Genomic DNA, 15,212 nt, shown 5'->3' on the forward strand with positions numbered 1-15,212 from the left:
CACACTAGCCTGTTTCGTGTCAGCTGGGGGTAATAAAATGAACTCGCTTTCCAAGGGTTGTTTACTATGCTGGCCACATAAGTTGATATAGGTGATAGCACTTTATAAACTTCAAGTGCCTTAAACATTTCTGCCTTGGAATGTAAGTGCTGCCTTTCTAGGTTAAAACTGAATTCCTGAGGATGAAGGGAACAGTGAGCCAGAAGCAGAGCTCCCGGTTATTTCTCCTCATTGTCTTCAGAATCCTTCCTATGGTCTGTGACTTAATGGAAGAAATTTTCACATATTGAGGTATGGGAAAGTCATTCTGGCTAATACATGGTTTACCTTGAATTTTGTGCTAACTAAAACAGCCTGTTTGTGGCTTATCAAACATACATTGTACATCTGCTTTAATCATTATAGAAAAGGGTGCCTTGACTAGAAGTAAAGAATAGCCATGTTAAAAGTAAAGATTAAATGCCTCCCTTCCTGGGACACCAATGCTGCTACTCCTTCGATGATAAGACTCCCTTCCCAGGTGCCAAGGCCGTACTGACTTGCTGTGTACATGCTGATCTGTTTGTTTGAAAGACTGAAGGAATGAATCTCTGATTTGTTTGATGTTCTTTGTTCTGACAAGATTTAAAACTGTGCTGAAAACCATGCTTCTCCAGAGCAGTTCCTTAGAGTTATTTGAGAGGCTATCTCTGGGCTATAGTCCTCAGGTTGGCTCAAATAAAACTCTTTTCTATTTCTATTATAGATTGTTTATTGATTATTTCTGTCAACAGACTGATACATTTAGGGAGGAAGGAAAATGCATTCTTGCTTGACTGATAGGGAAGCATTTGTCTTTACTTATTGCTATTAAAACCTAAGTGATTATATTAAAAATGCCACTGGGATAGTCCTGTTGTAATTATACTATCTTGGGCTGGATTTCCTGCTCGCTGGGGTCCTATTTTTTTCATACTTCCAGATGACTTAAATGGGTAGGCTTGGGGCAGGAACCTGACCCCTCTAAATTGGTTTAACTTTTGGAATTTTTTTCTTGACCTGTATTTTTGCATGGATCTTTCTCTTCCTATTTTAAGGTGGCCCTGATCCAGTTCTTCTAGGGACTCTGAAGATGGGTACCCAAGTGGTTAAGAGACTCTGTAACCCCCTGCTACCAGCAGAGCCCTCTGTAAGTTTCTGGTGTACCATTGAGAGGAGTGTGATGACGTTAATGGAATTTCAGTACAGCTCGACAACTGGGGGATTTCTCCATCAGGACTCAGATCCTGGAACAAAATTGTAATATATTTGCTTTCTTTTCTAGCTTCCCCTTCTTGTGGAAATTCTGGCTCACTTGATTTATTATCTTTTTCTGGAATTAATAAAATCAGGCAGAGGTTGAAAATTTCTAGCAATTAATCAGAACATATGGATGTTTAAAAGATTTCAATAACATTTGTTATAGAAATAATGTACGTGGGAATTCCCTGGTGGTCCAGCGGTTAGGACTGCATGCTTCCACTGCAGGAGGCATGGGTTTGATCCCTGGTCGGGGAACTGAGATGCTGTGTGCTGCATGGTGCAGCCAAAAAAAAAAAAAAAAAAAAGGAAATAATGTATGTGAATTATAGAGCATTTGGGAAATAGTGCAAACCATGATTTTTTTAAAAACATAATCTTCCCAACGAGAAGCAATCCTGTTAATATTTTAGAATATTTTCTTCTAGTCTTTTTTCTATGTATATTATTTACATATTTGAGATCATATTATGCACATACTTTTGCCTTTTGCTTTTTCTGGCTTAATGTTTGTTAATATGAAATTGTTAAAATATTTGTTTTCATATGAACACAAATGTTTGGTAGACATTATAATGGCTGTAATTTTCTTTTTTTGTTGTTTTATTTTTTCTTTTGAATTTTATTTTATTTATTTTTTTATACAGCAGGCTCTTATTAGTCATCCATTTTATACACATCAGTGTATACATGTCAATGCCAATCTCCCAATTCATCACACCACCAACCCCACCCACCACTGCTTTCCCCCCTTGGTGTCCATATGTTTGTTCTCTACATCTGTGTCTCTCTGCCCTGCAAACCAGTTCATCTGTACCATTTTTCTAGGTTCCACATATATGCGTTAATATGCGATATTTGTTTTTCTCTTTCTGACTTACTTCACGCTGTATGACAGTCTCCAGATTCATCCACATCTCTACAAATGACCCAATTTTGTTCCTTTTTATGGCTGAGTAATATTCCATTGTATATATGTACCACATTTCTTTATCCATTCGTCTGTTGATGGGCATTTAGGTTGCTTCCATGACCTGGCTATTGTAAATAGTGCTGCAATGAACATTGGGGTGCATGTGTCTTTTTGAATTGTGGTTGTCTCTGGGTATATACCCAGTAGTGGGATTGCTGGGTCATATGGTAATTCTATTTTTTGTTTTTTAAGGAACCTCCATACTGTTCTCCATAGTGGCTGTATCAATTTACATTCCCACCCACAGTGCAAGAGGGTTCCCTTTTCTCCACACCCTCTCCAGCATTTGTTGTTTGTAGATTTTCTGATGATGCCCATTCTAACTGGTGTGAGGTGATACCTCATTGTAGTTTTGATTTGCATTTCTCTAATAATTAGTGATGTTGAGCAGTTTTTCATGTGCTTCTCAGCCATCTGTATGTCCTCTTTGGAGAAATGTCTATTTAGGTCTTCTGCCCATTTTTTGATTGGGTTGTTTTTTTTAAAATATTGAGCTGCATGAGCTGTTTATATATTTTGGAGATTAATCTTTTGTCCATTGATTCGTTTGCAAATACTTTTTCCCACTCTGAGGGTTGTCTTTTCATCTTGTTTATAGTTTCCTTTGCTTTGCAAAAGCTTTAAAGTTTCATTAGGTCCCATTTGTTTATTTTTTGTTTTTATTTCCATTACTCTAGGAGGTGGATCAAAAAAGATCTTGCTGTGATTTATGTCAAAGAGTGTTCTTCCTATGTTTTCCTCTAAGAGTTTATGGTGTCCGGTCTTACATTTAGGTCTCGAATCCATTTTGAGTTTATTTTTGTGTCTGGTGTTAGGGAGTGTTCTAACTTCATTCTTTTACATGTAGCTGTCCAGTGTTCCCAGCACCACTTATTGAAGAGACTGTCTTTTCTCCATTGTATATCCCTGCCTCCTTTGTCATAGATTAGTTGACCATAGGTGCGTGGGTTTATCTCTGGACTTTCTATCCTGTTCCATTGATCTATATTTCTGTTTTTGTGCCAGTGCCATATTGTCTTGATTACTGTAGCTTTGTAGTATAGTCTGAAGTCAGGGAGTCTGATTCCTCCAGCTCTGTTTTTTTCCCTCAAGACAGCTTTGGCTATTCGGCGTCTTTTGTGTCTCCATACAAATTTTAAGATTTTTTTTTCTAGTTCTGTAAAAATGCCACTGGTAATTTGATAGGGATTGCATTGAATCTGTAGATTGCTTTGGGTAGTATAGTCATTTTCACAATATTGATTCTTCCAATCCAAGAACATGGTATATCTCTCCATCTGTTGGTATCATCTTTAATTTCTTTCAACAGTGTCTTATAGTTTTCTGCATACAGGTCTTTTGTCTCCCTAGGTAGGTTTATTCCTAGGTATTTTATTCTTTTTGTTATGGCTGTAATTTTCTTGACCATTCCTTTGTTGTTGGACTTTTAGGTTCCCCTCCCCGCCTTGTAAAACACTAATTGATTTTCTCATTTAAGACTTTTTTCCCCTCAGGATAGAGTTCCAGAAGTAGAATGCTAGGTCAAAGGATGTGAACATTTTAAGTGATAAGCTACTTTTTAAAAGAAGAATTGCAGTGTCAGATTTTGTATACATCCTTCAGAAGGCAGAGGGACATCAGTGGGGAGATAGGAAGGTCCTTGGTAGAAATCTGGCTACCTCTTGCAACGAGACCCAGGGTCCTGCAGAAAGATTATTTCACGGTAGTATAATTAGTCATGTGGAACCGTAACACATTATGAATGGCAGTCCAGAGACATGGGGGCATTTACAGTGTTTTTACTGAGAGAAACTCAGGGTCACTTCCAAAATACCCACCAGATGGCGCTAGTCCTAATCTGATTTTACCCACAGGATACTTGGCAGATAACTTTTGAAATGTGAATTTTAAAAAATCATGTAGAATATATTTGCATATCTGCTTTGGTACAGTTTATATTAAGCACTAGCATCTGGTGACTACTTTGGCAGCATCCTACTCTAGTCTCACACCATTCTGTCTCTTTTTTCCTTTTTCTCCCCACTCAGTCTGTCACAATCACCCTGTACACTCTGTCCCCACATACTAATATTGGATTCTCTGTTTTACTAGTCTTCCTTTTACTATTCTTTCTTTTAGTCTTGTTTCTTGCCCTTCTGTGTGTGTGTGTGTATTTATGTGTAACTGTGACTTCTTGAAGTTTTTGCTAAAAGAATAGGACCTGCTGTATATAATAGGTGCTCAGTATACATTTAATATATGTTTAATGAAAGACTGCATTGGTGAAGGAGAGGAAAGTATAGAAGAATACCAGAAATTGTTTATATTTGTCTTGGAAATGCAGTAAAAGAGATTAAAAATCACATTCCTAAATTAACTATAAAGTGCTAAATGATATAGTATATAGCATGCTATCACTTTTGAATTTTAAGGAGAAGAAGCCAATATTTATTGAGCATCTACTATATGCCTTGAAATATTCGTTCTAGAGATAAATCAGTAACAAAACATACAAAACTCCCTGCCCTTATGCAGCTTACATTCTGGGCAGAAGGGAGGCTGACAATAAACAAGTAAACAAGTAAATCTAGAGTATGCAAGATGGTGATGAATGTTAGGAAGGAAAATAAAATTAAACCAGGCAAAGAAGTTTGGGAGTGCTGAGGTGAGGAGGTGGTATCATTTTAAGCAGAGTGGTCAGAGAAGGCCAAACAGAATAAACACATTTGGGCGGAGACCTGAAAGAAGGGCAGGGATGCACCATGGGTTATCTGAGAGGTGGGTGTTCCAGACAGATTATGATCAGATCTGTCTTGATTTTAACGAACTCAGGAGTGGTCAGAGGAGTTCCATGAGGAAGTGGAACTTAAACTAGGCATAGTGAAGATTTGAGTAGCAGAAGTGCGGGGCATTCTAGGCAGAGGGATAGTCATGAAGGTATAGAGGTGAAAATGAGCCCCGTGAATCTATGAAATGGTGAAGAGCCTGCGAACTGAGCATAGGCAGTGAGGGGGGAGGCCTTAAGAGCTGGGCATGAGGAATCTATATCTGACATGCTAGGAAAAGGGAGTGTTTGAAGACATTTGAGCAGTTGAACAGCAAGATGAATGTGTTGCCTAAGGAAGATTAAGGGATGCAGACTGGCAGAAAAGCCTGGAGACAAAAGAGAGCAGTTTAGGAGCCAGGACACGTTTGGGACCTTTGCCGGTAGACGTGAACCCTTTTGTGTGTATGTATTTATGGTGATGTCTCTGAAGATAAATGCAATAGAAATTGTAAACATATGTTACTGCCAAGGAACTTGCTAATGTGAGAAAACAGAAAAAGACTAAGAAATTATTTCAGAGAGTCATTTAAAATATTTCCAATGACAATTTTAATTATTTGTTTATTCAAACTGCCCTTCTGCTTCCTTATAGTCATTAATGATTGCCCATAATAGGTGTGTTAAATTTTACATAGGTGTGAATTTCACACTTCTTAGTTCTCTGCAGGGAGAAGTCACAGTCAACATTTTCACCAAATGACAGTTTTGTTTGCGGTTCAAAGTCTTACTTAGGCTAACATGTTATTATCTGTATTAATAGAAGTGATGAATGAGTTTGCCAGTGTTTCCTCCATTGGCTTATTCTTTCATTCAACTAAAAACATATGCTGAGTTCCTTCTATGCTGTAACATCATATAAAAATATTGCATAATGATTAAGAACCTGGACTTTGGCTTCACCGCTTAGTAGCTATGGGGTTGGGGCAAATTACCCTCCAGATCTCTCTTTCTGCATATGTAAAGTGGGGACAATAAAAAAACCTACTGATTGTGGTAACTGTGACCATCACATGAGCTAATGTATGTAAGTGCTGAGTACAGGGCTTGGCACATAGTAAGAGCTCAATTTTGCTATTATTACTTTTGTAGATAGATATTTGGGTAGCTTTTAGTTGGTGAGGAAAGTATCTGCCTTTATTGGTTTTTTAAAATTTTATTGAAGTATAGTTGATTTACAATGTTGTGCTAATTTCTGCTGTACAGCAGTGATTCAGTTATACATATATATACGTTCTTTTTCATATTCTTTTCCGTTATGGTTTATCACAGGATATTGAATATAGTTCCCTGTGCCATACAGTAGAATCTTGTTGTTTATCCATTGCCTTTATTGTTAAAGTAATGCAGGACTGAGGAAGCTTGGTGTAATTTCAGAAACCAGGCAGCATGACAGAGATATGCAGAAAGCAGCTTGCTTGGACTCTTTGCCTCTCCTCCAGGCAGAGTGAATAACAGGCCTGTAGCGGTGGGAGTGGTTCCAGCTACCAGGACTGGCTTGCAGTTTTCCCTTGCTCGGGCACTACAGGATGCGGATCATTGTCCTAGTTATTCCTAGGTCATTTAGCTAACCCACTTATTCTCCCAGCTCTTGTGTTGATATCACAATAGGGTGAGATGGAGAGGATAGAAGGAATAGTAAATGTTAGTGCTGCTTAGAGCTAAAGCTTGATTCTTTACCTGGGTCACTTTCTAAGTCAGACCATGATAAGTATGGTGAACATATGTTTTGAGAAAAAAAAAATTGGGATTATCTGGTCCAACAAGAATTTTTTGCTTTTTCCAAGTCTGAGAGGCAGACTCTATGTGAACATATTATAATTTTTGGAACATTCCAGTAGTTGTGTGGGGACAATGGAACAGAATATTTTGGAATTGTACTACCTAAATTTAAACGAATTAATATTAAATGCCATGTCAATTTTAGTTCGAACCTTGCACTTGCCACATTTCAAGTTTTCATTAGCCACATGTGGTTCGTGGCCACTGGATTGGACAGCACAGATATGGAACATTTCCACCATCACAGAAAGTTCTATTGGATACTCTTGCTGTAGAATATGTGGTTGGTATTATTATAGACTTCCAAGGAATAGTAGTCTTGGATCATATGCCCTATAATAGATCTTGTATCTATTTACCACAATTCTCTCTAATTCCTCCAGCATAGGGCAAACAGCATAGTACTGGGCCTCAGAGGCCTTTGGTTCAGATCTTAGCTCCTGTACTGACTTGCTAAGTGGCTGTGAGCACCTCTGCTAGCCTTGGTTCCTTCATCTGTGAGATGAGAGAGTTGGGCCAGATGAGATCTTTTTTTGGAGCTTTAAAATTCAGTGATTTAATGTCTTTTCCCAGGAATATTGAGTTCACAGGTCCTACTTTGATAAATAGCTTGTTGTTTGAGAAACAGTGACCTCTTGGCATAGGTAACTGGCAGCAGGACCTCCCTCTGATATCTCAATATTTTATGCTGTATCCAAAGCATGATGGGCTGTCAGCCAATCAGAATCCTCTATCCAGGGATCCACCAACTGGGTGTTCTGGACTTGCATCACTAAGTATGTAGATGTGTTGCATACAACTTTATACTCTTGGAAGTTTCACAGTTCTCTTTAAAAGGGGCCTTGTTGCATTAACATGGGTTAGTGACTCAACTGAGGGTGTTACACCATGAACTGTGGTGACCGCGAGGGGAGTTCTCAGCAACCAAATTCCCCATCTAGAGGATGAAGGACAGTGGTCTTCTGACTTGTGGGCTGTTCGGGTTCAGTCTGAGTTGGTGTCATGGATTTTCCCCAGCCTTAGCCAGAATTGAACCCACAGCATTCAACCAGCAGCAGCCACTTAACACCTCGGCTGACTTCTGCTTCCTCTTTGCTGTGGTCAGAGGGAGGTGTGTCTTTTCTCTTTGTGTTTAGCAGCTTTCGACGTTCAGGCAGATGTGGCTAGCTCTAGCTGCTTCGGATAAGGATTTTCTTCTTTTCTAGTGACCTGAGGAGGAGGAGATCAATTAGGTTGAACAAGAGCCATGACTGACTTTTCTTGCTAAGGTACTAATGGGATTTGGGGAGGGAATCTGGGCCTTTTGCAAAATCACCAGTGTAGAGTCCTAGCTCCTCAAATAGCCTCTGTCACTGCCCAGCTGTGTCCTTGGGCGAGGCCTGACCTTCTGCGCTCCTTAACACTGTGTAAACCCTTCTGCCCATCTGGGATCACGAGGTGGAACATAATATGGGTGTTCTTTCAGCTTCCAGTTTTCCTATAGAGACAAGAGTGTGCACTGAGAGAAAAGATGATTAGTATTTTTAAAAATAAATGTGACTGGAGTAACTAAAAACAGGGGAATGGCTCTCTGTGTCACTTGAGGAAGCTTTTACCTAACCCTTTCAAAAGTACCAGGACATTTTGCAGTTCAACCCATTTTCATTAAAACCCATTTAATTAACTTAAAACTCAAAGTATGGGTTTTACATTTTAGCAGTCATTTGAAAAAGAAAGACAGGTTTTTTGGTAAAACCTTGTTCATCCTTGGTTCACCCTTGATGTTTCTGTTGTGATCCTGTGATTGGTTTAGCACTAGTTTATTAAATGTACCCTAATACCATCAATAACTAAAGCTCTCTCTATCCTCTTTTTGTGCCTTTCCCTTCTGTTTCCTCTTCTTTAGCCTAACTTCACTGTCCAGGCCCCATGTGGAAAAAGGTTGCTGTTTTCAGCTAGTCTGGGGGAAAAAAAAAATCCTGTGATTCACTCCCCTTCCTACCCACCTTGTGGTGGGGCACTTGAGGCCTTAAGTCATCGGAACTTGTGTGCGTTTGTATGTGTGCGTGTATGTATGTGTGCGTGTATGTATGTGTGCGTGTGTGTGTGTGAGTGCGCGCGCGCAGCACATGCACATGCACACGCCGGCAGGCCAGCCTGGTGTGTGTGTGTGTGTGCGCAGCGTACGCACACACGCCCACCCCCCCGGCCCGGTGTGTGAGTGTGCGTGTGTGTGCGCGCCGCGGGGCTCTCCTTGACGCACGCCGGGCAGGGGGCCCCCAGCCAGCGCCCCTCCGCTGGGTGCGCGCCCAGCAGTTTCTATAGGAACCGCGACAGCGCCCGGGCCCCTCCTGCGGAGCCCGGGTGCGAGCATGCCCAGTGGAAGCCGCTAGTTTGGCCCGGGTCTAGGTTTCCAGTAAGTGGCATGCGGGACTCCGGAGACATCCCAATGAGCTGAGCCGAGAGTCTTTGTGTGCACAGGGAGAAGGAGGCGGTGGCCGCCGGGCCCGCAGACCCCGCCCCGGGGGCCCGGCAGGAACAATGCTAGCCTGCCTAACCCGGGGGAACTTACTGGACGTCCTGCAGGAGGGCTTCAATGAGGTAACTGTCTGCTCCTCGCACTCCCCAGCTCCCCTGCCCTAGCGCCTCCCGCCTAACCTCTGGGAGGGGTCCTCTTCTGCCCCCATCCTCACCGGGACCCCAGAACAATCCCCCCACAGAGCCCTAAGGAGGCTAAGGTGGTGGGTACGGTACAGACGAGCCTGGTGAAATCAAAAGGGCCGACCTCTTCCAGCTGAGCTGGGCGATGACCTTGCCTGGTAGCTTGCCTGAGCCCAGAAGACAGGACCACAAATTCAGAGGTCATCTCCTTCCAAAAGAAGTGGTCTCCTCCCTCCCTGGGCTTTGCCCTAAGGAAATCCCCAGGGAAGCCTGTGAATATATGGCAAAGGTGCTCATTCTGTTTCCGGAGCTAAGTGGGTGGGCCAAGGGAGGGGTGGGGTGGCATTGCATTGGTAGAAAGTTTGAGAGGGGGCAGGGTGAGTAGGTGGTCCACAGGAAGTGCCCTCTTCATGTTCACATCTCTTTCTAAATCTAGGGTAGTACATTTCTCCACAACCACGGGTATGATTGGCAGAGAGGACCTAGGAGGAGAGAGAGGTTTCTGGGCCCAATTCAGGGGAGCGGTGTTTGTTCCTTTCTGTGTGAGAGTGGGAAACTGGGGCCTCAATCTGACAGGCAGTATGGGCTAGGGCTGGCGGGGAGTCTTTTTCTCTTCACTGTTTTCTCTCAGAATTTTGTTATTTATTCCATTTTCTTCTCTTGTGACCCCGGACATTCTGCTTTAGGACCTTTACCCCTTGCGATTTGCTCCATATGTCTTCCATTGCTTCTGAACCCCACCCCTTGGGTTGCCTTATCCCAGCATCCAGGGAGACCCCTACGAGGAGAGCTGGACTGTTAGTTGTGTCTTTCTTCTTTTCTCCCTCCTTTTCTTTCTGCCTCTCCCTCTCTTCCCTTTATGTCGATCTTTCTTAAGTTTAAGGCTTTTTAAAGTCTGTTTTTTGTTAAGCAATTAACATATGAATACATTCCCTTCTTAAATATGAACATTGCAGGCCAGACCGAGTGCCTTGGCCACCCCTGCCATCCTGGCCTTTTCCCCGGAGGTAACCATTCTCATGAATTTGTGTATAAGCTTTTCTTTCTACATCTGCACTACAGACTCTTTCCTTAATTCCTGTTTTTAATTAAGAAGCTCTGCAGCCTGACCTGCCTCAGATCCTTCCCCAGTCCTGGCCCCTGTGCCCCAGCCTTTTTCCTGACACAGAGAGGAAAACTGCACAAATGCTGTCCCAACCTAACCAACTGAGACAGAATTTTCCTTTGGCTGAGGGGTGTCACAGCCTTCGCTGAAGGGTGGAGCTTGCGTCCCATCTGCACTGTGCGGGTCCTCATCTTTGCATCATTCCCCTTTGAACACATGGAAGGGGATTGTTAACAAAGAGCTATAGTCTGAGAGCTGAAACACAGACGAGCCAGGAAGCCACCTTTTTGAGTGCTTCCAGTATTCTTTTTTCACTCTCTGCCTTTGGGCCTCCCCTGGTCTTGAGCCTCATAGAAGCTCCTTAGGCCATTTTATGGTCTCCCATTTTTGTCAGTCAGTCCCCAGGGATCAGGTTCCACTGTCTTATTAGGAAGAGGAAACCCACACAGAGTGAGTCCTAGTCTTTGCCTTTTGCTCATTTCACCTCCAAACCTTTCAGCTGAAGAGCCAGGTAAACCAAGAGGTAGACTGTCTTTTTCTTTTTCACGCTTTGGTGCTTCCATAAATGTCTCCTGAAATGTACCCAATTCTTATAAAATATAAGGGTCAAGGAGAGTGGGAGAGTTTTCTTTTTGTGGTGGTAATAGAGTCTTCATAAAAACAACAGACAACTTTATAATTAATTCATCTTTAGAATAATGCAGTAATGCCTCTCTTCCCTCTCTGACACTTGATTTTTCTACCCATCTTGTAAACTTCCCTCCATCCCCTCCACGGGCTAATGTACAGTGCACTCCCTTCTCTTAGTAGATTTGAACTCTGAGAGCCAATAGGTACTTTCTGTTTCTCTGAGAAATTGACATCATCTAAATAATAGTAATATGTTTAATCTCAATGATTCCTTACAGTTTAAATAATTATTTCATATACATAATAAATTATATTAAATAATGCTTTTCTCATATGGGATCACACATAGTGCTACTGAATAATGGTACAGTTGGTCATTTCAGAGTCAGTGGGGCCCTGTTTGACTTATTCCAGCCTCTAGGGTTGCTTAATAGATCCAGTAATGTTCAGTCTCTTTTGTTAGAGTCATGTGATAGGGGTGTAAAGAGGGACTTAAAAGCTAATGTCAGAATACACTTCAATTTCTCTGAGAAACTCTTCCTACTGGGGCTAAGAATACCACGCATGTACCCAGTCATCTCCTGGGAATGAGCCAAGCATATCTGAAGCTGTTCTTTATCACCCAGATGCTTTATAGGTCTATGTGGTTAGGGCTGTGACCTCATTCTCTATGGCAGAGAAAACTGCCACAGGAAATGAAGCTATGGCCCTAATTGGTTAATTATAAGGGAACCCTGCAGCAGTGGAACTCTGCCCTCTGAATCAAGGCTTCCCTCTAGCCACTGTTGGCCTCTGTTCTCAGTCCAATTGCCACTCTGGATGACTATGCACATCAGAATTTTCTTCTACCACCTTCCTTTCTTTCTTCTACCACCTGTCTTCTTCCACCTTCCTGGCCTCCGCACACCTAACAAATTACTCACAGGATTGATCCATGTCAGTGCTGTCAGTGCAATTGCTTTTATTGATATGGCAAATCTGCATTGTGGATTATCCACAGGTTTTGGCTACTGCCTCATTCTGTAGCTCACCCTGGCTGTCATCCCCTTTCTCCTACGTTCTGGGCCTGGCCAGGCTTTCTACCGGTCAGAATTTCCCCATTCTGCCTCTGCCTCAAAGCTATGTATTTGTTTTCTCTGCCTCTTGGTATTGATGTTGTTATATGAATGTTGTCTTTGATTCATGTGCCAGTGTTTTTTCTGGGGGCTGAACTTTCTTTTAGAAAAGACTTTGGTGCTTGTGTTGAAAGGTTTTGACGGACCTGAGACTACAATATGGTTTGGCCAGTAAGCATTCATTCATTTAGTTATTTAGTTCATTATTGGGCGAGGGGATAGATAAAATAATTGAAAAACACCTGGTCCCTGCTTCCAATGAATTTATAGGGAGAGAGATTTATAGTTGTACAGAAAAAAACATATAGGATGCTTAATGTACTGTCATAAAGGAGGTAGTGTTTTTGGGAGATCAAAGAGATATCTTCCAGTTAATGATATCATGAAAAGCACCAAATATTTACCAACCTACCTGATCACTGAGGCCAGACTTTTTTTCCTGCTCATTTGGTAAACATGCATGCAAACACTCAGTCGCTAGACAGTCACTGAATTACTGTGCTTACCAGGCACTGTGCCAAGCTCTGGAAATAGAAGGCAAATAACATAGAATCTGTGCCCAAGTGGCGCTCGCAGGCCAGTGAAAATAGAGCACATGTCCAGAGTGGAAACTTGGGAAAATTCTGACAATACAGAAATCTTGCTTGTCAGGCAGAGCCAGCTTGTGCCTGGCTACAGTGTAATGGAAGTTGTGGGAATGATTTATTAAAATGTTGGTTGACAGGAAATCAGTTCTCTGAGCCTTAACCTTCTAAACAGATGCCTTGGAAGACTTTCCCTACAATTTTCCCTCCAACTAGAAAAACAGAGATTTAAATCCCACATTGAGAGTCATCTGCCTGGCAGGCCCTGAGAAATACAGGAAGGGCCTTTTTGTGGTATCCTGCCCGTAAGGGGGACACAGAATGAGTGAGGAAGGGGGTGGCAGTTGGAGCAGCTGCAGGGCACATCTCTCCTAGGCGCCTCATGCCTTCCATGGAGGAGGATTTGCAGCATGGGCCAACTGGAGGCTCTCAGTCATCTCCACAATGAATTCCTCTGTGATTTACTATAGAAATTAAAGGCCTGTTAAATCTTCGGTGTAGCAGAGCGCCACACCCCCTAGCCTTCCTTTTTCTATCCTGACTGATTTCCGCTCTCCTCACCCAGGCTCCTTGGCTTTGTTCCCACAGGAGTCAATGCCAGCTCAACAGATGCTCCCTGGCATCAAGCTGTCAGGCAGTTTTATGTTCCCTGTGGTGAGTGATGGCCTGGCCAGGCATGTGGATCGGTGATAGGGTGCTGTTTGCCAGGTGCCACTCCCCCAGGCAGTTCACAGAGGCTGGGGAGCCCTGGAGGTGCTTCAGCCGCCTTGACTGGCCTTGTTGTCTAGGCTGTGCGAACCACAGATTCCAACTAACGTTTTCCTGAGTGTATGTCCTTATTTGTTATCTCCAAACCAGGCCCCCTTTGAGTGGTCATGGACATAACCTTCAGTGGTGAGGTATGGTAAGGGGGTAGGGAACCAATCCGAAAGGCCCTAACGGTGGGCTCCATGCTCTGTTTCTATAAGGGACACTCGTAGACCATACAGTGATACTTCATTCATTCATTCACATGCATTTACTGAGCACTTACCTTGTAACATGTACTCATGAAGGAACAGGGTGTTTGTTGAACTCATAGTTAATGGAAATTTTAAAATAAGGTTAGGAGATGGTATCTTTTCAGATACCATCATATCATTATTCTTTGACCCCTGGGCTGAACAGGAATACAAAGAGCTCTGCCCATACAGGGAAGAAGACATTTAATGATATTTTTTACTTACTAACTTTATTTTTAAGTGATTACCCACCAGGTTCAATGAATAGCTTTTCCTGGTTCAGTAAAGAAAGGCCTGAAAGAGTTAATAGAAAAGAAATACAATATTGCATTCTTTTACTGGGAGAATTTAGGCCAGTAATAACTCAAGGTTTCCAAACCTCCTGCCTTCGTCTCAGTTTCTCAGCAACGGCTCCACCCCCCATCTCATCTTCTGCAGCTGGAGGGTCTCAGAGTTCTAAACAGGTATCTGGTTTCACTGTAGAACTGATTTCCTTCCTGAGCCATTCAGGTCTCCTCCTGAACTCTCTCTCCAGCGCACCACAAGAGCCCGCTGCTTTTCGTGTTTGTCTTTCTTGCTTGCCAGCAGGGAGCCATAAAGTCAACTCCTTGGATGCTTCCTCCACTGGGAACACTAGGTATCACGGACTTCCCTGGTGACACCCAGTTAGTGCTTTTGCAACTCTAACGGCACAAGTCCCCTGCAGGAATTCTCTTTGACCTAGAGGCTTAGAGTAGATAGAGAGCAGAGGCTGGGTTTACAGACTTGTTTGGAAGGAAGTTCAGGTCCCAAAGAAAAACAGAAAGAAAGTTACATTTGGTGACAAGAAAGCTTTCTTGCACAAAGGAAGAATGTGGACAGAATTGTCTATTGTGGAAGAGTTTTATCTCGTATGCTTGTAGGGTTTTGGAGTGACCTGGAGGAAGCCGATGGAGATACCTCCAGCCGCTCCCTGGTATTACCACTGCTCTCACAACTTTAGCGGTCCAGTCTCATCAACCCCAAATCCTGCTCACACAGTTCTGACTATTGCTATGTCTACTTTTCCTCCCCCTGAGGCCTCACTCAGATTGTCATAAAAACTCTGTCTTTCTTGACTTCTGGATTACACAGGCATCCTTCTAGCTTCCCCAGAACAAATTAGAGATCCTGGACTGAGATTAGTTCTGTGCTGCCACTGACATTGTCTGTTTGATTGTCTTGTTTCCTTTATTAGTTTGGTTGTAAAGTGCCAAGAACCCATCTTGAAATGGCAGAGATAGAAAGTGGAATTTACTGACTCATGGAATCCAAGGAAAGGC

The 15,212-nt window shown here is 42.6% G+C and overlaps 1 protein-coding gene across 4 annotated transcripts in view; it reads left to right on the forward strand.

The window, feature by feature from the left end:
* The window catches only part of DIXDC1 (DIX domain containing 1), a 74,296-nt gene that overhangs the window by 629 nt on the left and 58,455 nt on the right, over positions 1–15,212 (forward strand). The window contains exons 2-3 of one of the 4 annotated variants that reach the window (XM_059930436.1): positions 162–291; positions 1,077–1,168. The exons of 1 other annotated variant lie outside the window; for it this stretch is intronic. In XM_059930436.1, the coding sequence (XP_059786419.1) occupies positions 1,112–1,168 (57 nt within the window). In that variant the 5' untranslated portion in view covers positions 162–291; positions 1,077–1,111. Of the gene's footprint in view, positions 1–161; positions 292–1,076; positions 1,169–9,011; positions 9,417–15,212 lie in introns of those variants that run through there. 2 more of the 4 variants (XM_059930437.1, XM_059930435.1) reach the window with 2 other exon arrangements.

The sequence above is a fragment of the Balaenoptera ricei genome, chromosome 8, assembly GCF_028023285.1.
Source record: "Balaenoptera ricei isolate mBalRic1 chromosome 8, mBalRic1.hap2, whole genome shotgun sequence".
NCBI classification, from domain to species: Eukaryota; Metazoa; Chordata; class Mammalia; order Artiodactyla; family Balaenopteridae; genus Balaenoptera; species Balaenoptera ricei.